Source organism: Ambystoma mexicanum, chromosome 9 (genome assembly GCF_040938575.1).
Source record: "Ambystoma mexicanum isolate Mex_15411 chromosome 9, UKY_AmexF1_1, whole genome shotgun sequence".
Taxonomy (NCBI): Eukaryota; Metazoa; Chordata; class Amphibia; order Caudata; family Ambystomatidae; genus Ambystoma; species Ambystoma mexicanum.
The window spans coordinates 81513028-81540177 of record NC_090931.1 but is presented as its reverse complement, the minus strand read 5'-3'; the positions used below and the strand labels follow the sequence as shown (position 1 = coordinate 81540177).

Below are 27150 nucleotides of genomic sequence, written 5' to 3'. Positions count from 1 at the left end.
TGGATTATATCTTTGTTTTGCAGGACCTTAAAGCCAAGGGTGGCGTTTTGGAGCTTGTTGAGTCAACTATAAGTGATCATTCTGTGGGGACATATGCGGCCCTGGTAGTAATCCATAGATCACTTGCCGTATCTAATCTGATGGTCACAATTAATCCTAGAGATCATAATGTCAGATGGTGCTATGGAATGGACACATCTTTTAACAACCTGATTATATTAAGGTATATAATTAACAGAAATCTTGTATGTGACCCTGTGGATTTTGGGCCCATTGCTCACTCTATGTTGGAGGAGCTATGGTCTAAAAGGATGTTGGCTAAAGGGGGCAGTCCACTCGTGCACAAGCATGCCTTTGATCTTGAGATTTTGAACCGTAAAAAGGCTTTACATAAGAACATAAGATGACTGGAAAACAAGTCCATTCCCTTTTGTTGAGATTCTGACTTTGAAATTTAACTTTAGGCTCTGGCTGAGGGGCCATGTATTTCTAATGCAGATAAATGACGCTGAAAAAATGTTGTCTGTCAGGGACGTCTTCTAACAGTTTTTGGAGCTTGATGAAGCCAGCTGGTCTGGATGCTTTTTTTGCAAGTTCAACCCATAACTGGAGTGACTTGGACTGCGCACTTTGAAGATTTGGATAAGGTTGGGAAAGTGGGTACAATTGTTTTCCCCTTGCACAGCATAGCTGGCATGGCTCTTTAAATTGGGCTGTGGATGATGAAATCATTCTGATAAATCACAGTAAAAATCAAACACACCTGGTCCTGACGGCTTGCCAGTAAAATTTGATGTAGTCCTATGGGCAAAAATTCTCTCAGCTTTGTTCTCTAACATAACTTTGCAAAAGATTCCACCTTCTTGGAAATTGGCAAGTGATTTTGGTCTTTGAAATTGGCAAGTGATTTTGGTCTTTAAGGGCGGGGCAGATTCTCACCCCCCGCCCCAGCCTTCCTGAACTATAGACCTATTTCACTTTTGGATGCAACAAATAAAATAGTTGTGAAAATGCTGCTGAACGAGCTCCAAAACTGGGCCCTGAAATCTGGCAACTTGTGTCCCTACCAGTCAAGATTTAAGAAGGGAGTGGGCATAGGCCTAAATTCCTTTGTGGACTTGCTGTTGCAAAACCAAGTAAGAATGCAAAAGTCTTTGTATCTCGCCTTTTAAGATGTGAGTCTTTGTGCAAACCGGGCAATTCTGTTGGAACAGCTTTTTGATTGTGGTTGCCCCGTACCGCTGATTGGCATTTTGAGACTAAAATGAGGGTCAGACTTGACATTTGGTAGTCCTGCTCGCAAAGGATTAACCCAAATTGGGGACTCTGCCAAGGTTGTGTTTTGGCCCCCTTTTTGTTTCCTTTTCATATCAAGGACATGGGTTCTTGTTGGGGCCAAAAACACACTAACCCTCCACATTTGGTTAATACGATAATCCAGTACCTAAACTATGTAGACAATACCATCATCTTCGATCTTACCCTAATTGGCCTGCAACATCCTCTAGATGGTATTAAGCAGTATTTATTTAACCTGGAGCTCAACATCAATACGTCAAAGTCAAAAAAGTTAATTATTTATGCAGGCAAATTCAAATGGGAATCCTTTATTTGGAATATTTAATCCGAAGTTGTGGAGGTGGTAAACAAATTCAAGTATCTGGGTAGTTTTATTTACTCTGCTAAATCGAAATTATCACTGTATCGGGAAAGGAGAGCACTATTTTTGGCATCTGACTTTCAGTTGATGCAGTTTGACAACATATTTAGGAGGTTTTCAGTCCTACCGATGGTTAAGCTGTACAAACAAAGTGGTCCGCAAGTACATTTTTGGTGCGCAGTCCACGATGGGGGGGATATACCATGGTCCAAACTTGAAGCAACTCTGTGGAGTAAGGTTACACCTACCCAACTCGGTGCCAATAGTGGGAACTCGCCATGAATTGGACATCCTACCTTTGGGTAATACTGGTGGAATGAAGGGTGCTTCAATTATATGCATCGGTTTTGTTGCCTCTGCAACCCTTTTTGTATGTTAATTTGGCCCAAGAAAATGTACAAGGTACAAGTAAGGTCCTTTCGATGTGGGCCGAAAATGTGAAGAGGTGCTGGCTAATAGGAGTCCTCTGTCGAGGAATTTACTACAAATCCAAGCAAAGTACAACTGAAACTCTTCAGATGTGAATGGATCAAGTGCAGGCAAACCCTACTGGAACGCTGATTCTTTTATGATCATTTTAATTGGAATATTAAGAATTTTAACATCATTGCTCTTTATTTGACCAAATGCCCATCGAGGGAGTTTAGAATCAGAGTGCTAAGATTAAAATTAAACTTACTGCCAACAATGGAAGTTATCTCTTGGAGATGGCGGTTTACAGAGGACCAAAGACTATGGCACTACTGCTGTTTTACTAGTGAGGCCCTGAAACACTTGTACATGGAGTGCTCTGGACACGATCATTTACGGCACGATAAGCTGAGAAGATTCATGCACAATAGCCAACTGAACAGGTACTGCCAACTATGGATGCAGATTTTAACACAAATTACATTTCATTGCTAATGGCTATTTTAGAATTTCTGGAAATAGTGCTACTTGGTTTTAGCATTGTTTTCTAATGTCTTGATCCATTTTGTTTGTCTCATATGAATTGACTGTAGTTTTTAAAACTGTCTCTTATCTGTTTTTCCTATGAATTGACGATGAATTGTGAAATATTTTTACCAGTTTTGACTTGTTTTGCATTGTAATGTTATGGAAATGTATTTCTATTCAAATTGTTTCGGTTTTGTGTGAAAGGTTTGACTGTGTAACCAGAACACTGAAATAAATGAAGGAAGGAAGGGGAACGGTATGACTGGAGACTGACGTTGGTCTGCTGAACCCTTTTTAGAGGATTTTTTTAATAACCGCTAGGAGTGCAAGTACAAATCTGACAGGTTATGTCTGATTTCTCTGGGTTCTACTTTGATTTTTCCTTTTTTCCCCTGTTCCTCTATCTGTATTGCATCCTGCTCCGTTTTCTCCCACTCTCCCCACTTGCCATGCTTTTTTTTATTTTTTTACTTCCCACTGTCCTCCCTCCCCTCTTTTTACCGGCCCAGTATTGCTCACTAGGCTTGAGATCTTTGTGGGCAAGCTATTTGAGGCCCATTTTATTCTATATACTTTCATCCACTACTGAGATGCTATTTCTTATCTTTTGTGGTCTATATGGTATCAAATATAATGGCATTTGCTGTGACTAGTTCTCTTGTAAACCCAAGACTTCAGGTTCTAATCAATAGTACTTACTCGAAGTCCATTAACTTGGGCCAAATCTGTCGTGTTTGATGCAGGACTGAAAGAAGAATCTGTGAGATAAAAGGTTTGCTGTCTGTTGAAGTGATGAATGCACTAGGTCTAGTGATTGAGAATAGCGTTTGTGGAGCAGTCCCTCCTCGGGTGACATTGTTATAGTCCTGTGAATGGTTAAGTCTACCTCTGCTGGATGTTGAAGCACTTCTAGTTTTCCAGAGAAATAAGCAGTGCAGAGGGTAAAAGCTAGATTGGTTGACCAATTGGCCATGCACCCTAAAAATTCACCCGTTATTCAAAAAGGGATTGAGCAACACACCATCTCTGGGTCACTGCATTGCAATGTTACCTGTTGTTGAAGACTGGCCATCCCCTTTAAAAAACCAATAGAGCCCCGACTCAGCGCGCACTTTTATGGTGTGGCTATTTCTGTATTGCAGCTCTTTGACCGATCAATTTTTCAGTGGTAGAATAGAATTATGTGTAAGCATTAAGTTGCACAAAATCAGTCAGCTCCTGTTGGAAACAATCTCAGCACACGTGATGTACCGATACGAGATTGCACCATTATAGAAAAAGTGAGCTGCCATTTAATTTTACTCTAAGGAATTTCAGATCCACTTTCTTGAGCCGTTGACCCTTTGCTTCCTCAATCCTTCATTCTGCATCTTGTCTTTATCTTCCACTGACCTAAGAAGTCCCTGCTCATTGTGAACCGTGCCTTTTGTTACCCACCTCTTGAAACGGGAGTCTGCTTGTCATCACACAGCGTTAAATTGAGTACAATCCAAATGGCAGAAATGGGTAAGGGCAAGCTTAGTCACTGTTGGGAGATGAATCTTTGTGGTTCTTTCAGTGATCTTTCATTCATTCGGAAGGAGTCTGTCTGACATCCTAACACTTGGTCTGTAGCGTTTCCATGACATAAGCATCTGGTTAAGCATTTGTTCGAATATGGAGGGAGTATAGCTTGTGGTGGTTACGTGATTAATAAAAATAACAGAATGTGACCTTCACGAAATTGATAACGTAGTAAGTTCATGTGTGGCAGCAAATCTGTTATTGGAAGCCTGAAATCTGTTTAATTAGCAAATTGTTTAGGTAGACCCCAATTCTTTTTTACTTTCAGTAGTGTCCAGCAGACATGCCATCCTAAAGCAGTCACTTTGGTACCCTAAGAAGTTGTCAGATGTTTTTGGGTGGATCACAAGAATGAGATTGCCAAACAGTAAAGGCATGTGGTGACCATGAAAAAAAGTCAAAGCAGTTGTCACCAGAGGCTTCTGGAAAAAGAAATAAAGGGACTGGTGATTCAGACAGAGAGAAGGTACATTAGGGGTGAGCAGTTGCTTGATTGCAAACACTTAACTAGAAAGAACCAGTGGCAGAGCCAAGGTGACAGGGTGGGGAGGCTTCCACCTCTGGGTACCCCCTAATGCGTAGTGCCCCGCCCAGGCTCCCGCTGGGAGGAGCACTATGGGAGGAACTGGGAGGAATTAATGGGTATAAAGTTGACCATGTACAATTAAAGGGGCAAAGAGTGGAAGATATTGGCTTAAGGTAGCTGGCTGTGCACACACAGGTGTCTTCACCATCTCTGATGCCGGATTGACCCCGGGACAGGTGCGTCTTGCCCCATTCGCTGGAAAACACCACTGTGACTGAGATTGGTGTCCCGGCTAACAGAGTTGGTACATCATCAAAGCAGATGTGTAAAAGTCCATGTTGCGCATAAATTGGCAGAGGTGTGTCTGTGGATTTATGTTGTGTGTTATTGTACCTTTCATTTCTCCCACAGGAAGCTGTTGCCAAGCCTGAAAACTAAGAGGCCACAGGAGCTAGTTCTTGTGATTGGGACCGGCATCAGCTCAGCAGTTGCTCCACAGGTGCCAGCATTGAAATCCTGGAAAGGGTTAATCCAGGCTCTGCTCGATGCAGCAAATGACTTTGATCTCCTTGAAGAGGAGGAGAGTAAAAAGTTCCAGAAATGCCTTCATGAAGATAAGAACCTCATCCACGTCGCACATGACCTCATACAGAAGCTTTCTCCGGTCAGTTTTCACCCTTATGTATTGGACAAGTTAATGTTACATTTTACTTCTATTTTTTCCAGCTTAACTTTCAGCAGTCTAATGACCACCTCATACCTAAAAGTTCTTGGTGGCTCCCCAAGTAGAAGCTTTGGGTTACTCCAATTGTAATCAGACCCCTCCTAAAGTTGAACATGTACAGGCGTGTAGGATGTTTAAACTTTTAGGACTATAAATCCATCCTGTGGCATGGTTGATCTTTTTTGAGTCCTACAGATCTTTCAGTCTGCCCAAGCTTGTGTATTACTCCTGAAAATAACATGTGATGATCCCATTTAGGTTCCTCCTACAAAGCATATTGTTATCATTCAGCGTGCAGTTTGGAGACTAGCTGTTGGTAGCCCCACAACTTGGAACGACCAACTGGAAAAATGTGTAGAAATGGATCTCAAGACTTTTGGCAATAATTAAAGTATGCGCTTTATAGCAATACCTGTAGTTCTCCTGTCTCAGAATGTTTTCAGATGTGTGAAACCAGACCGAGTTTAAATGTTCTACATAATGATTAAACGAACTGCTGAAAACTTTTCCAGCCCGTGTTGGAAGATGTAGGTAAGAGCAGATAGGCATTGGAAATTAATTTTGCCTTTTTCCGGCACCATCACTGTTGTCTCTTATTTTGAAATGTTGATCCAGTATACTCGTGTCCAACACATGGTCTCGCGGCAAGTTTTTGAAATAAAAGGCACACGACCTGATCTTTTGGAAGTTCCACTCTTAAGTGTTTATCAACTTGACTGAAGGTAATAGGAAAGGGGTATCCCACGGGAGGGTGGTGTGGCCGGTGGATTGCTCATTTCACATGAGATCAACACATTGGACAGTAAGTGAGTGAAGATTCCCAAGATGCATCTAGTGGCCTGGTCTTTTAAAAAAGACACACCACCCTGTAATTCTGTTCTGACGCCATGGTAACTTTCATCTTAATGTTCTGACTCAAATCAACTTTTACTATCACATGACAGCAGTAATTTTCATTATAGGCCCTTTACCGGTAGCTCCTGCCTGTTTACCGGTCTCCGTTCACTACTATCCCTTTGTTTGGCATGCACAGCTGAGGAACTCTAACTTTAACAAATTGCAACAGTCTGCCAAACTTGCAGCATCTGTCCTAGCAGCTACTGTTACAGTGACAGCGGCTATTAGCCTAACTAGTATTTTTCCATTAAAAGGTTAGTGTTGTGATCTGCGCTGCCCTTTGCTCTGCTCATACTGTATTGTAGTTAACAAGATTACTGGGATATTTTTTTCCCATTTCCATAATACAATACGCTATTGTTCATAATACCACCAGGTGCTTTAGTGGCCGACCTTGATATATTGGTTGTGTTCCTTCTCTGATGTCCCTATCAACACTTCAGGGTGGCTGACAGGTGATCACTAACCAACTATGTGCACTTAGTCTACAAGGGAAAAGGAACAGTGTCAACATAGAAAATGAGAAGGAAATAAGCTCTGAACTCATCTTCTTGTATTCCCAGGAACAAAATAAATGTCCAAAATTGACTCCAGGTTATTTTTCCTGGGCTGTACTGTTGATTGTTGGAAAGCCTGCACCCTGCTTCTTGCCAGAACCTCCAAGCATGACAAAGGGTCCCCGGGTTTAGGGGAACCAAACCCCACTTCTGCTCTTCCAGTAGCCTGGCACTCTTCGGCTGGTCAGGTAGTCCCATGTCTGTGCGAGCAGCACGGAGGATGGAGAGCTCAAATCAACCTACTCAATTTTTGTCTTCCCTGTCCTCCTTCACTTCTCTGTGCCACTCCCTTACTTTCTCACCACTTTCAGCTTTACATCTATACACTGGTCACTTCTTCTGACCACCACCTGACCACATTTCACCTCCAAACTCCAATCCCCCACTCAGGGATATGCCGCTTTGCTCACTCCTTGCCCCAAGGGATATGGTGCCCTCCTCTCACCCAAGGGGTAGGTTGTCCTGCTCATCCTGAACACTTTTCTCTCTAGCAATCCTGTGGTCCAGACACCACATCTCCAGTCAAATCCTCATTTGGCCTTCCTCTACCACCTATCCCTAACTGTGAACAATCTAAACTTCCCTCCCGCAATAGTCAAACTCCTCCTCACTGGTTTCCCATCTGCTGTCCCACTAATTCTTCCTCACTTTCGCTAATTAATTTTGTTGTTACCAAGTCCAGAACTCAAAACTCCACCAGCCACTTCCAATGAACCCTTTTCCACAGTTTTACTCCCACTTATCCCCTATCATCTTACTACCACCTCCTTTTAACTTCTTCCCTTCTGGTCTCTACCTTCTCTGAACGGTTCCATGTCTTAAAATTGTGGCAAAAATGGCCGTGTATACAAAATATTGCAGCAAAAATGCTGTGGTTTTGCTGCCACAATCATGTAAAGGATGTGGGGCACACCCCTGCAATCCCCAGACCATTTAAGGGGAGCAGGGGACACCCCCGCAACCTCCACTCCACTTAAATGGTATAATGGGGTACACCTTTACCGGCTCAAACCACAGCATTTTTGCAGAATTCTTTATTTACCAGTGACATTTTTGCCAAAATGTTATTACTGGATACCCTCTGAACGCCTCCAGTCCACTTCCCCATCGATTCGGCTCCACTCTGCAGCCACCTTCTTGCTTCTGTTCCAAAACTCCTTCCTCCCTCTCACTGGCCTACCTTTTGCCCAACAGCCCACACTCTGGCAGGGTTGGGCAGAGATTTTTTATTTTCCTACTAATTCCTCAGGACTGGCTTCTAAAGTAAGAGTCTGCAGCTATGGTTGCAGGGAATGGCTCAGTTTTGATTGGTCCAAGCAACTTCGTTGCTGTGCCTATTTGGGAGAAGGGCACACAGGGGCCGAGAGGTGGCGTGGCCATTTTGGATAGCACAGTGCTGCCCCTCTCCTGATCTACCAGCTGCCTTCAACTTACTCCTGTGTGTTGGGAAGGGTACACAGTGTTGCACCTATGGAGAAAGGGTGTGGGGTTCTGTGATATTTTTCCTGGAGTCTGAAAAACACACACATGCCCCCACTTGCCCCAACTCCTGTCCCTGTAATCACAAGCTTAGTGTTCTGGTCCGGGTACTCCTTTACAAAACCAGGGGTATTATGGGAGATGTAGTCCCCCCTTCTGCCATTCAATTGCGCTACAATGTATGAGGCTATCCTTTTTAATACTGGGACTGTCCTTATGGCCGACACGCCTCTGGGTGCCTTCCCACCCAAACATAATAGAGCCCATACAGCACATAGACCTGCCTGTCTACTATGCTGTCCCACTAACAATATCCTCCCACCCCATTTTTTTTACACAGCCCCGTGTAACAAGGCCAACATTATTGGCAGAAAGGTCCTCTACAAGTCCAATGTACTTTGCTTTCCTTCTCTATGGAAAAACCATGGTGGCCTGGATTTTAAGTACTCCCAAGGTTTCCTTTGGCTTTCCATGTCTTATCTGGGCATTCTGCATGATGATGCCACTCATGTATTCTTTTTGCCTTACCCGGATCCAGTCCAGGTTTTGACTTTAACCCAGTGGAGAATTATGTGAGTGGTAGTGTTCTCTTCTATTCTTTTGCATAACATCATTGGTAATTGAGGGAGGAGCGCTTTCATGCAGAGCGGTTGTAATCGGGTGAGCCCTGTAACTGTCCCCTGCTAAACAAATGATTGCAGTAGAAGCACAAAGGAGGTCCCCCATTTGCCACCCTGCAATCTACCATCCCCTTTGTTGGGGGGGGAAGGGGGTCGGGGGAGTAGCAGCTAAGGTGCTTCTAGTGTCGGCCACCAACGCCAAGCTGGGGATTTCACCACAGCACACAGTGGGAACTTGGGATAATTACTTTAGTTCCCACCTACTCTGTGGACCATGAAGCTCTCCACACCAGGCATGAAAAAGTACATTCATCCCAGATGTCGTCATTTATGTTAGACAAGTGTTTTTGCACTCAATGCTAGGTTGATGATGCAGTTTCAGATTTCGTGCCCTTCTGTTGGTTTTGTTCTACATGGGAATGACTCATGAATCCCATTATGTGCAGCTGCCCTAGAGATACATGGTTGTCAGGGCAAAAAAAACTCCACAACAAAATCTAATCTCTAAACATGGAGCGGGCTTGTGTGTCTGCTGTTTGAGGGACTCTGTAATTACTATATGCGTTGGTCGCTACTTTCATGCAATGCTGAGTCTGTCTCTGATTACCACGTGACGGTGGCATCACTTGATTGCGAAGAGGCTTTGATGGGTGCAGAATACGAAGTCGGCACTCATGATTAACATTGTGCACTCTAATACTTCTCATTGAAGGGGACGTTTTGTCTGGGTCTTAAGATGATATCCTCTGCCTGGCCCTTAAGATGTGTGTGATGGAGACAGATCCACACCCACATACTGCTACATGATGTAGGAACTGGGGCTAGAATTGGTAAGATCCTCTGCTCTCCCCCAAAACACTGGGGCCAAGTACAGGGGACTGTAATATTAAAGGTAGCACAGCTACTGCCCCTTAAAGGGCTGGACCATTAAGAATAACAAGTTAAGAATAACAAGATCAGACGTTTACCCGAGTGTTGCAGATTGCTGCAGCGGGAAAAAAGCAGAGTGAAATGGGAGAGCTGCAGGCCCTGTCTGCTCCCAGCATGGAGCTACAGGTGCACCTGCCAGCATGTATATATTAGGATGACTAAGTCAAGGTGGCAGACTGGCCTTTTAGAGGCTCGGTCCACCGCGAGATGGCAGGCAATCCGCAAAACCCAATAACACTAGTGAGCAAACATCTGCAGTGGCACCACTGATCCCAAGAGCAGGGATATTGCCCAGTTGCTGCAAATTAGTGGAAAGCCCAACCCCCAGGTCAATGACATCAACTGTGAAAGCTCCGCCTCTTAAACTTTGGTCTCCTGTTTCATGGCCCTACTTCCACTTGGGCCAAACCTACACCTTCTTTGTAGTCCCTTTCTCATCCTGTTCTTCCCCTGCTGCTCCCTTGCCTGCTGAATCCTGACATAATGCCCAAATGCATCTTTCTGAACCATCTGTTGCATTGTCTGAGTCCCCTCCTACCTCTATCTTCTACAGGGAGGATGCAACACGCAAACATTAGAACACAAGGCACACTTCACTGACAGTCTCAGGGTATAAAAAGCACCTCATCAGCTTCTTTCCTGGTCCTGATAGTTGCTCCCAAAGACCACTTTCCCTCTTAGAATCTGTAGCTGTAGTAACGCAACACTACTACAAGGGCAACTCCTTGTGCTTATTACCTTGTCCTAGAGGACACCTCGGGTTCCAGGAAGAATTGCCCCCTTGCACTCCCCATCTGGATGCTGTTCAGGCTGCCGTTAACTTCCCACCGTCAAAGGTTGCCCTCTTGTACTGGAGACCCTTGGTCTGGGTATGTGGCCCAAGCAGGCTGATATAACTTGTCCTCCGTTCTGGTTGTCTTACTCTATCAACAAGGTTTGGCTGTAGCCTCATGAAGGCTCTTTGCAAAAGTTCTCTTACAGGGCCTCAAACCTAGCTTTAACTCCTCAGCCTACATGTCCTCCCAACTTCTCTCGCTTGTGGCATCCTCTCGTTCCAGAAATAGACTCTCTTGAACCCTGTCCGAACTCCCTCTTTGGTGACTACCTTGTGTCACCTTTTATACCCTTTTGACTGACCTTGTGGCACATTAAGGTACGTAATTGGCTAGCACCTTTCCCCATTATGTCTGGGCTATCCGATAAGGCAGGCTTTTTCATTGCACCTTTCAAAAGTGTGTGCCGTCTACCCTGTTTACCAACTTCACGTGTTGTGGATATCTGGGTCTTTTGTGCTCCCTAACAGGTAGGAGCATGATATGTGAGCTGAGAGTAAGTTTAATATGATTTGATGAATCTGGCGATGTCATCGCTCCTTGTGGCCAAATAAAGGCAGAAGCTATCTGATCCTGGGAGTGGCTATTTCCGGGAGAACAACATGGTGGGGAGACCAACGTCGGTGGGGTGAAGATGGCTCACTAGTAGAAGACTTGCCATCCCCCTGCACCCTTTCTGAGGGACAATAATCGCCAGTCATTGCCATCCCAGCTATGTATAGCATATTGTAATCTGGAGCATCCTGTTGAAACCATAGACAGACGTGTACTTGTTCCTCTGGGCCTACTGGGACGAGGAAGAGGACCTGAATAATGGCGAGCACGCCTGCCGAGAACCACATAGTGAGTGCAGGCTAGTTGTTCCAAATAGCTGACCAATGCTGGGAACTTTAAAACACCCGACAAGCCGGGAAGATGGAGACGCACCATATCCAAGGCCGGTTGGGAAACCGAGCAGACCGGAGAGCAGGCGAGACCGTGGTATTGTTAGGAGAGGACACTCCAAGACAGGAGGGTCGCTGCGTGGAAGTAAGGAGCAAGAGACGCTCTACTGGGATCCTGGTCAGAAGACGAAGTTTATTGCTGGGCAACGCCAGGAGAGAGCGGTGGTGCACACAGGGAGAGTGGGGCACCGGGGTGCTTCGAGGCGTACACTGCACACCAATTGAAAGTAGTTGGCAAGCCTGGGAGAACCCGAGCTGGGTGAACCTGGCAAGCACGTGAAGTTGTGCATGAAAGTTGGGCAAAGGCCCAGTGCTAGAATGGAAAAGATTCTGAACATATGAGAGTGTTACAACATTGGCAAAGTCCTGGCAGGAGAGTACACCAGGCCCCTTTTTGTTTGAGTCCGGAGACTCACCTCTGAACTGTGTTGAACACAAACAAGGAAAAAAACAAGCGTGGTGAAGGATTGAAAAGACCAAGCTGGGAAAAAGCAACTTCTTGGTCTTTCTTTTGTTATGAACTTGGGGAGATAGAAACCCTTTCTACCAAGAGATGAGGGTAATCTCTCCACAAGGCAAACCATTTCCAATTATTTAAAAGTAGATGGAAGACCAAGAGGATGAAAATACTTTCTTGGCATTTTTGGGTTACACTTGTAAACCACTCTGCTGAAAGCAAGCAAGATGATAAAGTAAAGAAACCATGTTAATGTGTGAAACCATGGTGAAGAAAAACAAGTCCCTTGGAAGTAAGAGATTGTAAGAAGAGAAGAGTTACATCTAGACCCACGAGAGCCACCTATACAAACTGCCTATAAGTTCCCTTGTTCAAAATGAGCACAACTGGAGGAAACGGCATCCCGTCAAAGCTGCCCAGTTGTGGAACTCCCGCCCACCCTCATTAAGGACAGACCAATCATACCCACATTTTAGAACAAATGTGATTAAGTGGCTTAAAGAAAATGACAGATAGCCCAGCCACACGACCTAGTCGACCTAGCAAACAAATTGGACTTTTTGACCTTCATGCGCTACCCGCACCTGCACTGCACTTCGCCTACCTATTGTATTGAATAGTCATTTGTAATGCATATGTATTACCTGCTCTATTTGTACTAATCTGCATTTTTGCCTTTGTAACTTATGTGACTATAAGCAACTTGTAAGCCTAAAGTATTCTTGTTCCCGCGCCCTGATACCTTCGGGTCTGGTGCGCGCTACAAATAGATAAACAAATAAGGAGAAGAAAGGACCATCTCTTGATACGAAATCCTTACCATATATTTGAAAGTGGTGGAAAGGCTGAGAGGACGCAAACATCCTCTTGGCGCTTATGATACTGTGAAATGAGATAGAACTAAGAAACGTAGGGGAAGAGAAACGTCTTCCAATGATGCTGGGACTTTTGGTTGTTTTTCTTGGACACCCTTTTGGGTCTTTGAGTTTAATTTGTGAACTACAGCTGCAACAGTGACTTGTATAGAACATTAAGCCCTTTTGCACTTTATGGTGGATTGTACATGCAAGGGTCAGCGTAAAGTTTTGGGAATTGGGTGGTAGACTTTTACTTTGGACATCTTGACAGAGACAGTAGTTAGTTTTGTTGAGGCAGGGAAACCCCTCCTAGAATTGGGGAAAGATGGGCTTTTCTCCAACCCATTTCCTTTAATAGATTTATAGCAATCAACAATATGCCTCTGTGCGTTACTCACAATACCTCACAATGGCCTGCCACCATCCTGAAATCCAGCAATGTCAGTATGGTGACATACCTCTGCTCCTCTTACTCCTGCGGGTGACTCTCACTCTGACACAGCCCTCTCTAACCTGCATCTTTCCATCTCCAACATTCTGGACATCCTTGCCCCCGTCATGAGAATCCGTCTGAAGCATACCTCCAAATTCAGCTCTTGGTATGACTCCGACCTCACCACCTTTTTTATTTTTAGCATTTGTTAAACCCCCAAACCCGGAGGTATCACGGCATAGGTTACATCAGTGCTTGGCTTGTCTGGTTACAAAGAGAAGCGTTTACAGTAGTCTTAAAATACAATAATTAATATGTAAGCTACACATTGGTATAGGTGCAATGAACATGGTTACACGTAGGTCACATATAGGTAAAGAAATAGAGTACTGGTATCATAATAGTTTCAGAGAACAACAGAACTGAGATAGCGTAAGGAACAGGTAGCGGAATTACAATTTGTTAAAGAGCCAGGTTTTGATAAGACTCTTAAAGTGCTGGTGTGAGGGCTCATTCCTAAAGTGGGAGGGGAGTGAATTCCAGATTTTGGGTGCTGCTACTGGAAAACTATTACACTCTTCCCTAGTGGTTTGAACCTTGGGACTATTGGGTGAGTGTTGGCATCAGATTTAAGGGTTCTGGTGGAGCTATTTTCACCCTGAAACCAAGTGCCGGTGGCTGAAAGGAAGCAGAGGGCTTCAGGTACATCCTTTGACAAAGTGGCCTGCTGCATAGGCAATACAGACTCTGTCCTGTTCAAGAAGAGAGCTTGCATCCAACTCTGGGGCCTCCAACAACACTGCCAAACTCTTTGAAATCTGCTAGGAGCTGGCCAACCCTTCTGCAGTCTCCACCTCACCTGTTCCCTCCCAGGCCCTCTGTATGGCTCTGGCTCCTCACTTTGCCACTAAAAGTCAGGACATCCTGTCCTCGCTCTCCTTTTCTTTTCCCTCTACCTCTCTTGGCCCCCTCTGGCCGCCTCTCCCTCTCCTCCTGCTTTCTGCTTTCTCTCTGACACCTGACAATGTTTCTAGAGATGTCTGATGTATGAAAGTGTTGTCCAAACAGTTGCTCCCCTGCTCCTCCAGAACCATCAAGAACCACAATGACACTGTTGGCCGATTTTTGTTATCACTCTTTCGCCACTGGTTCTTCCCCTCTTCTCAAGCATTCCCTTGTGCACCCTCTCCTTAAATAAGGCCTTTTGCCAATCCTACCTGTCCGGCAAATTATCTCCCAATCTCTATCACTCCTTTCCTGGACAAACTCCTGGAAATGCTGGCCATCTCCCAGTTTACTATCCACACCAAATCTGTTGGCTGTCTCCATGATCTTTAGTCTGGCTTCAGAGCAGCCAGAGGCACAGAAACTGCTCTCCTGAACACCTGTGAAGATCTACTCTCGAATCTTGACTCCATCCTTCCTTCTTTTTTTATTTTTGTTTTTATTTATTGTGCATTTGGTTAAACCAAATCATAAACTATAAGCACATACATAAATTCCTAGGTTAAAATTGCAAAAATCTGACATGTTAAAAACCATTCCAATTGTTGACTTACATCTTAATAAAAATAGATAAAAGAAATTATGTATTTGATTCATTTACATTTTTAAAGAGCACATCAGCCCTTGGGCATTGTGGGGCTGTTCCAGAGAGCTTACTTAGTTGCGATGATAGTACAGACAGAGCAGGCATTTGAGAACATCGTACAATATGCACTGAGGATAAATTTCATGAAGTAGCAAATACAGTGTGTCCCTTGGTTACCTTGGAACATTGATTAAGCACATCTTGAATAGGTTAATTAAACAGTTGGGTTTTAAGAACTTTGCGAAAGGTGGTGTAGGATACTTCAAGCTAGCCCCACCTGCTTTAGCTCTTTTGAAAGTGGGGACAACCATCATGTTTGAAAGGTGTGAACGGATCGGTCTGGTAGAAGTGATGGGAATGATCTTCTCAGCTAGGTTGGCAGGGGCACCCTGGGAGATGCATTTATGCGTGTTGGCCATCAGTTTTGAACAAGATGCGTTCTTTCACTGGGAGCCAATGTGCTTCCCTCCTGTCTTAAGAGAGGTATTCCCTTTTGGGGATGCTAATGGCGGCTCTAAGGGTGTTGTTTTGTGTAACTTGCAGCCTAAGGAGGTTTTTATTGGAGGTCCCCAACAGTAAGGTGTGACAATAGTCAGGTTTTGCCCCCATTGTGGCACTGGCTATTGCTAGGCGGTTGGTATGGGATAGGTAGGGTTTCACCACATTGAGGATTTTAGTGGTGAATGTGGAGGCTGAAGCAACAGCACTCACGTGGCGTGTCATGGAAAAGGTTGAAACCAAAAAGACCCCAAGGGTTTTGACTGCTGGTGAGACATTAATGGGTGTCCTGTCAATGAATGTTCCCTCTTGGAGGTTCTGGAAGTGACGGTTGAAGATGGGATGACTGAGAGAGGGTGCTGGTGAATGTTGTTCCCTGGATACTTACCTGATGTCCCTGTATGTATCTGTAACCTGTACCCTGAAGCTGAACCAAAGTAAAGAAGCTTTTCAGTGTGTAACCATGCCTCAGTCATCTGTCATCAATCCTTGTTACAGTGCTGGCGATGAGCTACAAGATCCTTCATGGGCTGTGCTGGCGGACAGCAGAAGACTGGGACAAAGAAGTAAGGAACATCCACCGCCCCCCAACCCAGAAGAGTCTCAAGCTGTAGTGTGAGCCGCTGGGCCTCTAATTGCCAGTCTCCATGTGGAATACCGAGGCTGGAAGTGGCAGCTGGGCCAGTAGTGGCTGTCAGGGCTAGCCGAGTGAGGAGGAGGAGCGAGCAGTGAAATATAGAGGAGGTCCCTGTTAGGGGAAGTTTAGCCTTTGCTGCAAGGGGCAGCTGAGCCTGGAGAGCGTTTCCACAAAGGCAGCTGACTTGACGTCGTTGCTGCCAGAGGCCTGTCTATAAGTTGCTTATGGTTGCTGTAAGCTGCAGCCAGGATGAAATACGTTTTTATTTTCTATGGCTTTCTACAGTTGGTACCATTGTTTAATGGGGCTCTCACAGTTTTTAAAAAAATAATTGTATTCATTTTTCAAACAACAACATAACCATCACACCCGACAAATTCATTTTCAAGCTTCTTATGCGTACATTTACATGTGATTATTATTGTCTTCCCTCCTCCCCCCCATTCCAACTCGAGCCTTCACTGTTTATCAGCTTGCCCTTCATCTGGGGCTAATCCCCTTCATCTTTCTTAGACGTGTCATATTCACTCGAATTAGCATGGGAGGATCTCGACAATGTGGCTACCAGTTGTCTCCATGCCATCAGAGGTCCCACTTCTCCATCCTCCCCCTTGCTGGCTGCTTCGTACCATACTACTGTCTCGGCTTCTGCCCATTTCAGGAGGTCGTTCCACCATACTTCTAGTCTGGGTCTGTGGGCTGCTTTCCAGCTCATGGCTATTCTCCTTTTGGCCAAGATATAGGCTAGGTCCTTGAGTTTGGATACATGTTTTAAGTTGCGTGGTCTGGTAAAGAATTTTCCCACCTCCGAGCATGCCCAGAACATGTGGATCATCCCGGCATCCACCTCCCCGCACTTGGGACTTTTTTGTTCTCCTTTACTTCCAAATCTGGCAACCTTTTCGAGGGTCATGTATGCCTTATGAGTGATGTACAGCTGCATCTGCTGCAGCCTAGCATTCCTAGACACCTTTTTATGGTATCTCTGAACTCTCTCCCACTGTCCGTCTAGCATGGGTTCACCCGCCTCCTCCTCTCAATCATGTCTCAGTTGGGGCAGTTCCTTACCCACTCTCGACATAACCAGTTAATAAATCCGGAATGTTTCATGCCCTCCCTCTAGAATATCGTACATCATTTCTATGGCGGTATCAGGTTGTTCTGCTAGCGTTATTTCGGACCACGTTTCTTTTACCCATCGGATTATTCTAGTATATGTGATATATTGCCCCACATGTACCCCAGTTTCGTCTACTATCGTTTGGAAGTCCAGTGCCTTCCCCTCTTGCCATATGTCTCCCAGGGTCGATGGGCCTACCGGCTCCCAGTATTTCCGGCTCACCTTCCGCAGTTGCTCCTCCACCTCGCGTAGCGTCACGAGTGGCGCCTGTGGGGAGCTTGGGGTCGGATTTCCCATGACTCGGCACGCTTTGTGCCATTTCTTCCACCTCAGTTCCAGCAGTCTCGATCGCCCCTGCATCTCTGGTTTCGGTAGCCATATTATTTCTTTTAGGAAATGGGGGTTACATTCACCCTTCAGCAGTCTAGATTCTGCTGTCTCGTCCCCCAACAGTCACCTAGCGACATATTGTAGCTGCCCTGCCAAGTGGTTTATCTGGAAGTTGGGCAGGTTTATGCCCCCTCTGTCATATGTGTTCTGTAACTTCCATAGGGCCACTCTGTTTCTGGAGTTGTGCCACAGAAAACCTCTGCATAAACTCTCGAGCCTGCTAAAAAACTGTCTGGGCAGCATGTGTGGAATGTTTACAAGAAAGTGTAGTAGGTACCTGGGTAGAACCAAAATCTTCAGCAAAGCCACCCTCCCCACCATGGCTAAGGGGAGCTTTGTCCAGAACCCCATGCTTTTCTTGATTCCTTCTACTGCTCTCTCTCTGTATTATATTTATGCTGGTCTTCGATCGTGTGGTATATGCTTATCCCCAAGTATCTGAATGTCGTGGTCTCCCAGGCTATCTGCAAAATAGGCAAGTTCTCACGTGGGCTTCCCCTATATCTCCACAAGGGGAACATGCGCGATTTGTGGGGGTTCACCACTATGCCCGACAGGGTCGCATAGCGCTCCATCACCTCCAGGATATATTGTAAGTTTTCCTCTGGGTAACGCAGGTACAGCAGCATGTCGTCCGCATACAATGATATCCAGTGCGGTCCCCCTTTAGTGTGGACCCCAATTTCTTCGTACTGCTGTCTTAGACTGATTGGTTCTAGCGCAAGAATGTACAACATCGGGGACCATGGGCATCCCTCGTCCCTCTACTCAGTTGCCAATTGTCTGAAATGATCGCTCCCATTTTTACCCCAGCTGTCGGGGAGCTGTACACAATTTTCACCCACCGCAGGTACCCTGGACCCATCCCATATTCTTTAATGACGGCCATCAGCCATGGCCACCTTACGGATTTAAAGGCCTTTATCGCGTCCAGAGAGACTATTGCTATTTCACCTGGATCGCCCTTCGTATGTTCTATAATGTGGTGGAGCCTCCTGTGATTATCGGATATACTTCTGCCCGGGGCATATCCGGTTTGGTCGGGGTGTAGAAGTTTGTTTATTACCCTCTTCAGTCTGTTCGCCAGTACAGTAGTAAGAATTTTACTATCCTTGTTTAGCATGTATAAAGGCCTGTAAAATCCAGTGTCTGTGCTTGGCTTGTCAGGTTTGAGAAGCGGCATTATCATCGCCTCACTCAGGGATTCAGGCAGTCTCCCTTTCGCGAAGGCCTCGTTTAGCATTGCCAGCAATGGGGGAGCACTTCTTGTCTAAACGTTTTGTAGAATTTGCTGGGGAGGCCGTCTGTTCCAGGGGCTTTGCTCGTGGGTAGGTGTATTACCACTGTCTTTAGTTCCTCTAATGTGATCGGGGCATCCAGGTTTTCTGTCTTCCTCATTCAGTTTAGGTAATCCTATGTCTTCTAGCGTCTCCTGCGTTTCCTGCTCTGCAGAATCCTCTGCATCTTCGTAGAGGCGCTTATAGAATCTAAGGAATCCCTTGTTCACACTCTCATTCCAGACTTGGCACGCTTCTCCCTTTTATCTCCCTGATCGCTGGCCTTGGTGTCTCGTTCTTGTTTAGCCATGCTAGTAGCCTTCCCGGTTTGTCTCCCCCGGCATGTTGCCTTTCAATGTATTTTTTATAATTCAAGTTGCATAGCCTTTCCCAGAGCCCACTACAAGTGTGTTATAGTTGGCTCACCTGTTCAGCATCTGCCAGTGAGGTGCCCTCTTTTCATGATGGCTTCTAGTTTCTTTTCTGTCTCCTGTAGCTCACAATGTATTCCCCTTTGGACCCCTCTAGATTTGGATATGGCCGCCCCTCTCACTACCACCTTGAAGGCCTCCCACAGGGTTCCTCCGACTCCACACTTCCTGTGTTATTCTCGAAATACCCGATTATCTCCTCCCTTAAGTCCTCTTGGAATGTGGTGTCCTTCAATGACTCCACTCTAAGCTTCCATGTGGGGATCCTGGCTCTAGGGGGGTGAGGTCGCCACGCCAGGACCAGAGGGGAGTGATCCGATAGTATTCTCGCCTTATATTATGAGCTTGTCATTTCCCCAGCAAGTTCCGAGGTGGCGAACATGTAATCCAGTCTCGTGTACAAACTATGTGGGGCGGCATAATGCGAGTAATGCCGATCATTCGAGTTTTGCTGCCTCCATTTATCTTCCATCCCAAAGTCTCCCAGCAGAGCCAGTAGCCTTTTTGCTGCGGAAGTGGGCTTGTCCAGTTTGGTATCTGACCTGTCCATTTTGGGGTTCAGCGTACAATTGAAATCCCCACCCCATAGAACTGTACTTCCTATATGGGGGCCGATATTGCTATGTAGTGTCTTAAAGTAGGCCGCTTGGTTAAGTATCTTGGTTAGGAGCATAGGTGTCTATAATACATAGCTCTCTATTCTCTAACAGCCCTTGGGTCACTACTATCCTCCCGTCCGGTTCCTCCATGGCCTGTAATAGCTGAAAGGGCACATGTGGCGCCACCCAAATCATTACCCCTACAGCATATGCCGAGTATATTGCTCCCATGGTGGTCCCTTTCCACTTTTTCTTTACCACCTCTTGTTTCTCTTTGGGGAGGTGGGTTTCTTGCAATAGGGCTATATCCACTTTTTGCTTTCTCAGGTACATCATCACCTTGTTTCTCTTCAGGTAGCTATTGAGGCCTCTGACATTCCAGGTTACTATTCTAAGGTCTCCCATTGTCATCCGTATCCTGTATTTTCTCCCTCCCTCGCTTGGTTGTCATGTGTGCAGTAGCACACGGAAACATGAGACGAGTGCTGGCAGCCGAGCGCTTGCTGAGTCTAAGGTGGTTGCAGGTGATGTTGCAACCAGGAATCAATGTGTATACCGGGTAGAATTGGATACGCTTCCGGCTGCGTGGACTGCTGAGTGTTGTTGTGGCTGAATAGAACATTGAATGTGGGCAAGGGAACCCTGGAGTTTGTAACAGGGAATGTAGGGCTGGTTGAGAGCTGGGAAGGCAGTTAAGATCAGACATTAAAGAAGTAAGACCTAATTAATGTCTGTCATAATTAATATTATGGATTATAAATGTGGAATTTGGTTCACAAAAATTGGCGACGAGGAGATGACCGACCCATGCATCTGATGGAAAAAAAAAGCAACTAATGATCAGCCTATGGAGGTGGCTGAAAGGACAATAAGGAACTAATGATCAGCCAATGGAGGTGGCTGAAAGGACAATTCGGAACTAATGATCAGCCTATGGAGGTGGGTGAAAGGACAATAATGAACTTATGGAGGTGGCCAGGAAAAACCGAAAGAAAAGATTGCCCAAGGAGGGGGTCAAAGGAAATGTTGGCCAAGGAGGGGGCCAAAGAGACCTATGGAGGAGGTTGCAAAGCAGACATACAAAATAAAGGAAAACAGCCTTAGGAGGTGGCTGATTGAAAATTAAGAAAAGGGCAAAAGGATTGAGTCGCCTGAGGAGGAGGCCATTAAAAAAAAAAGCGAAAATGAGACAGAGGGCGCAAAACAAGGGTAACGCGAGGAAAACTGAAAATGAACCAGTAAAGAAAGAAACTGCAGCAATTGTGAAGATGGTGAGATGCGCTTTTGGGACACAAAGTAAACAAACTCAAAGGAAACAAATGAACTAAATTGCGCTGTATTTCTTTGGCTTCCATGGCTTTATACTGCAGCGTTGGGGAACTTTGACAAGTGGACCACCACCCTAAAGTCCATGAAATTCTAGACCCCGCACCTTACATCCTAAGTAAGAATGCAACCCAATTTATACTACTAGGGTTTAACATTAGTCCCAGTAACGTTCCATCCAGCAGGTAAACATTAATATAGCACTGGCAATTACAATCACAAAAGTTGTTAATCAGTACACACACGTGTAGTAATCTGCTTTCAGTGTGTGACATCACCTCTTGGAATGTTTAGGTGGAATGTTGGTGTGCAGGGTTCTGTGAGTGACGGTTGGAAGTTAGAGTGAGAAGAGTGAGCTGAGAAGATGGGTGTGGGGGTGAGCCCGGTGTTTCCCTTGTCATCTTGTGTCCCCTACCATCCCTGTGTCTTGAGGAAGAGTACTGGACATGGACAATAAAGGAACCTGTAACTTACCCGAAGTACTGGAGGTCCACTTTGTTACACTGGCGACGAGGATGGGATGGTAGGTGGACTGCCTTCCGTATGGCGCTGCTGGGGGGGGTGCAGCACCCCTGGAACACCGCCCCCGTATGGTCCCCCCACACCCAGGCGGGCCTGTGTCCTTTTGGCCGAGAGTCGTGATTGCTGTCATCGGTGAGCTCCGTGCCTGTGACGCCTCATTAGTTGTGGACAGTATTAATGCGGAGGAGCGGGCCCGGGCTGTTGTGTTGTCGCCGCTCACTCGGAGCGCGACTCTGTTGTGCTGCAGAGTCGGCAGCGGAGAAGGAGCGTTCCGCACTCCAGGCTGGAGGAGGCCCTGCCGTGTTGCGTTGGTCCAGGAGGGGGAAGCGGCTCCTGAAGAGCACCACAGTGTGGGCGCTGATCTGCGGAGGAGGAGGCTGCGTTCGGCAGCGTGGCGCAGAGGACTATTTCCCCTCATGGCATGGCGGTGAATGTGTGATGGTGCTTCCCTTGATGTGTGGGCAGGACATGTTCCCGCGGTTCGTTTTTGTTTGCGGTGCCGGCTCCTTGCTGCGGCGTTGGTGGGCGGAGCGGCATCGGGTCAAGATCCCGCTCTTCATCCGGCGTGTGGTCAGATGGTCCGTGGTCGCAGTCTGGATGAAGGAGAAGGCGGTCCCGTCTCAGTCTAGGGATCGGGCCCTTGCCTGCGTTCCATCCAGGATGCGCCTGATGTCGGTGAGGCAGCAGTCCCCGAGGTGCTGCCTGGCCAGTGCTTCCTTTATTGTGGTGACGTCACAGTTGGGGGCGCTGCTCCTACAGCAGTCGCGTGATCCTTGGTGGTTCTATGCATCAAACAGCAATGGTGACGTTTCAGCTGGCAGAGGCTTGCCCAGTTCGTCACGTGTGCGGCGGACGTTGCCTTCCTGCATTCCAAGCCTCTTTCACAGCTCGTTGGAAGAGGAAAATACGTGCCGGAGATGGAGAGAGCGGAGAAGCGTTACACGGCGGTGAATGATTTCTTCTGGTTTACAAACTGCATTTGGAAATGTGCCGGGAAGTGATGAATCTATGAGGCCTGTTTCATAGAGTGCAGGCTTTGGAGCAAGTTCCGGATTAATGGATTGCCGAAATTTGGGGTCAGGTTAGTGTGGGGCCGCGTGCCTGTGTTTGAGTGCTGTATCTGTTGTGGCCCATTTGTTTAGAGATGTGCGCCTTTGATTAGTCTCAAGGCGGGGATTTCCCTCACTTGGATGTAGGAGGCCGTTGTTTGTTTCCTGTGGTGTCACTGTGTTGTGGCCCTGTGGGAAATCTGTACCCTAGTATAGGGGGGTCGGGGTGGTCCCTTTCTGAAATTGAAGGGTTGGTGTGGGAGGTTTGTAATTAAATGCTCCTCGGAGGTGTACTGATTAACAACTTTTGTGATTGTAATTGCCAGTGCTATATTAATGTTTACCTGCTGGATGGAACGTTACTGGGACTAATGTTAAACCCTAGTAGTATAAATTGGGTTGCATTCTTACTTAGGATGTAAGGTGCGGGGTCTAGAATTTCATGGACTTCAGGGTGGTGGTCCACTTGTCAACTTTCAATGGGAACTTTGATTTCAAGCAAGCATCAGTGACATTGTCTATGCACATATTTTTAGTGCTATTTTTACATCTGAGGACTTTGCAGGGGGGGGGGGTCATCATTTAATCTATTAACAGGTTGTGTGCAATGTTTCCAACATGTTTTGTGCAATGTTTTCAAAATATTGAAATGTATTTTATGATGCCTGCATTTATGCTTATTGCTATGTCATGTTGTGTATGGTTAATGTTACCAGTGTTTGGTCCGAGAGTGCACTGTATGGGTGCGTGCAAGTGTTCTGGCGAATCTGGGGTCATGTGTTTCCAACTGCATTTGTTCATAGTGCCTGGCATAGGTTGTGCTAGGGTTGGTCACTGTTTGCTGTGTTGCTGATCCTTTGACCTTTGGTTTCATCAACCTGTGTGGTTTCAGGTTAGGTGTCATTGGAGTGAGGTGTGATTATGGTCTTTGGTGCCTGGTCTGTCCAGGGTGGGTCACGTTAGATGTTTTTGGGTGCCTGGTTTTTCCAGGGTAGGTCACCTCATTACTGTAGTGATTAGTGCCTGATAGTTCAGGTTTGGTCGCTTTGGCCTGTATGTTGTGGTCATTAGTGCCTGAGCGTAAATCAAGGTAAGTCACTTTTGGCGGAGTGTTAGTCTCAGGGCAGTGTTCGCTGTAGTGATTCATAGCGTTGTAATCTCTGTTTTGGTCGCTATGCCTGAGTTGAGTGGAGTTTTTCTTACTGTCCATAGTGTTATCCTATTGGACGAGGTGGTGTTCTATTTTGCTTGCCAGTGTGTCTCCTGATTCCGTGTCTGGTATGTCAGGTTGTCTCCTGGTGTGTTCTAAATGGATTTTGTGGATAGAGGGAATGGCCAACGGTTTTGTGCAGAGTAGCAGCGTGGTGTTGTGGTTCTTCCCCATACTGTTGTCAAAGTTGATTAAGGTCCCTCGGTTTGTTGGGCATTTGTTGTTGCTTCCTTTGGGGGCGGTTGGTTAGCGCTTGGAGGGGCAGCTCTGAGACTTTGGGGTGGCAGACCGAAGTGGAAGGTGATTTGTGCTAAGGTGGCTAGGTTGGTTAGGCATTAGTTGTTAGTGTTAGCTAACAATAGTTAGGCTAGTGGTGGCAGCCCTAGGTCCAGAGGGGCAGCTCGGGACAGGCGTAAGTGCTGTGTTTTTATTTTTGTGGCCTCGAGGTGTGGACCGAGGGAGGGTGTTGTCTTGTTTGGTTGCGTGCCGTTGGCAATCTTTTCCTTCTTGGTCCGTTGGTGTTCAGTTAATGCTGTCCTTTTGTTGGATTTCCTTTTTGGTTTTGCCAGAGGTTCTACACCTAGGCGGCCGCTGTGTTGTGGCATTTCTGGTAGCGTGGTGTCGTGGGGTGTTAAGGTCCTGTGCTGGTCACAATACCTTGTCATTCCTTTTTGTCTTCCCGGGAAAGCGTTGGCGTAGTATTTGGCTTTTGTGTTTCTAAGGGGGGGGGGAATTGTAGTAATCTGCTTTCAGTGTGTGACATCACCTCTTGTAATGTTTAGGTGCAATGTTGGTGTGCAGGGTTCTGTGAGTGACGGTTGGAAGTTAGAGTGAGAAGAGTGAGCTGAGAAGATGGGTGTGGGGGTGAGCCCGGTGTTTCCCTTGTCATCTTGTGTCCCCTATCATCCCTGTGTCTTGAGGAAGAGTACTGGACATGGACAATAAAGGAACCTGTAACTTACCCGAAGTACTGGAGGTCCACTTTGTTACAATGAACATTGATAGTCATTTAAATCATGTAAGACTGTAAATTTTACGTACAGATACATTTACTTCTGGGGAAAAAGTCGCTGCACAGGAACGGCATTTTTCGAAATAAGAAGTTAGAATAACGAAACTCAATAAAAAGCACGAGGCGCATTGCCGGGATCGGAGGAAATCGCTGCATAATGTCAATGGATCAGAGGAAAGGACCATAAAGCGTGGGGCCAGATTTGTAAGTTGTCATAGCAACCCAACAACGAATTTAAATAAAGCAGCGTACAGAGATGAAAATGATTTCAATGGAGTGTCTCGATGTCTGTGATGTTAAAAAAAAAAAAAAAGACGCAAAAGCACTACAATCTCCAAAACTCCTTGGTAATAGCATTTATATCAGGGACCGCGTTGTATTGCAATTGGGAAACGTTTTAATGAGAACAATACATGGTGCCTAAAATAACATTTTCAATTCAGTGATAATACAAAGCTTTTGTTCTTGACAAGTACGCGACACGATTTTAAAAACTGGCTTTTCGTTTCTGGAAACACGTGGGTGAGCAGCAATTAGGATCGGTATGTGACCTGGGACGGTGTGCATCACTGAGATTCGGGGGCGAGAAATGGGCCGTTTATCTCCTGCAGCCCCGGGCACTGCACAGACTGAGAGCAAGAGCAGGCAGCCGCATCACACTCTTGAACGACTCACAATAGCACTTCGCCCGATGACATGCTCACATGCCAGATCGCGGAAAAGATGAATGCGGCCGTTAGTAGCAGCGCCAGCATGTAACATAAGGCCGCAAACATAAACACCATTGTGCAAAGTGCAAGGAGAGGATATATAGCAAAGAACTGTGTAAAGTGACATGCTTCGCTTGTAATGTAGCAGTGAGGAATAGTGTTTTCTGCACCGCACATGCGTATTAGAAGATCTAAAACATAGGGGAAAGATATCAAAGACTTTCGAAAAGGTCAAATGTTGGTGAATGGAAAGCCAAATGAGTCAATTTTCTCAACTTTGGACGAACCTGCATGTTGTTGGCAATATGCTTCTCAAATCCACGTTCTGACGGCAGCCGTCTATATACATGTTTGTATTCAATGCAAGAAAGCTAAGAAGGAAATAGCATGTTGGAATCTTAGCGGCAAGGCAATTTCAAGGCTTGCATGATTAGACCGTGGAACAGGTTACAAGGAGAAAAATAAAGAAACAATAACTGTCTGCAAGAGATCAACAAGGAAAAACAACCAAAAAAAGAAAAAGGGGAGATGTGACATGTGGAAGAAGTATGCAGTGGAAAGTGTGAAGTGTGCAACAGGAAGGCTGCTGAAGTCCGCAGTAGGAAGTTTACAGTAGCACCCACAGTACCGGATGGAGAGTAGTATGTGATAAACTGTGACTGAATAAAAATGACAATACAACTCATTCCAGAGGCAGTAAACCCAACTGGGTGGAGGAATAGAGGCAGATGAGGGAATAACTGAAAATGGAAAAGCCAGGTACAGACTGCATGAGTGAAAATGAAAAGTAAGTGGACCTCATCAGATCAATAAGTAGAACGGAGGAATTTGGGACAAACACAAGGTTCAAGGAAAGAAAGAGCATAACAGATCCAAGGACACAGGAAGATGAAGGGATGCCGTGATGGAGTGTTCTATTCACAAAGCAAAACCCGTGTTTTATCGAACAGATTATTATTGAACAGAAGTAGACTGTGAACACCTTTAAACAGATGTATATAATGAACTCCGATGATAAGTAAGGGGTGGGATGTTGTGGCTGAATAGTACATGGAATGTGGGCAAGGGATCCCTGGAGAATGGAATAGGGAATGTAGGGCTGGTGAGAGCTGGGAAGGCAGTTAAGATCAGACACTAAAGGAGTATGACCTACTTAATGTCTCAGAGTCATTATTAATATTATGGATTATAAATGTGGAATTTGGGTCACAATTGTCAGCTGGAGCACAAATGGCTGAAGCTCAGTGTTGGATGTTTGAAGGAGGAGCAGCTGGAGGAGGGTCTCAATTCCCAAAGGTACTGTTTTGCAGAGGAAGATAGAAACAGCGATGTTGGTTGTGGGTCAGGTGATTAGACCAC

At 45.8% G+C, this 27150-nt stretch overlaps 1 protein-coding gene across 3 annotated transcripts in view; it reads left to right on the top strand.

Annotated features, from left to right (window-relative positions):
- The window catches only part of FAM118B (family with sequence similarity 118 member B), a 499459-nt gene that overhangs the window by 333956 nt on the left and 138353 nt on the right, over window positions 1-27150 (top strand). For all 3 annotated transcript variants that reach the window (XR_011274526.1, XM_069614207.1, XM_069614206.1), the window contains one exon: window positions 5100-5352. Coding sequence is in view for 2 of the 3 variants with exons in the window: in XM_069614207.1 (XP_069470308.1) it covers window positions 5100-5352 (253 nt within the window). In the remaining variant the exon portion in view is untranslated. The remainder of the gene's footprint in view (window positions 1-5099; window positions 5353-27150) is intronic.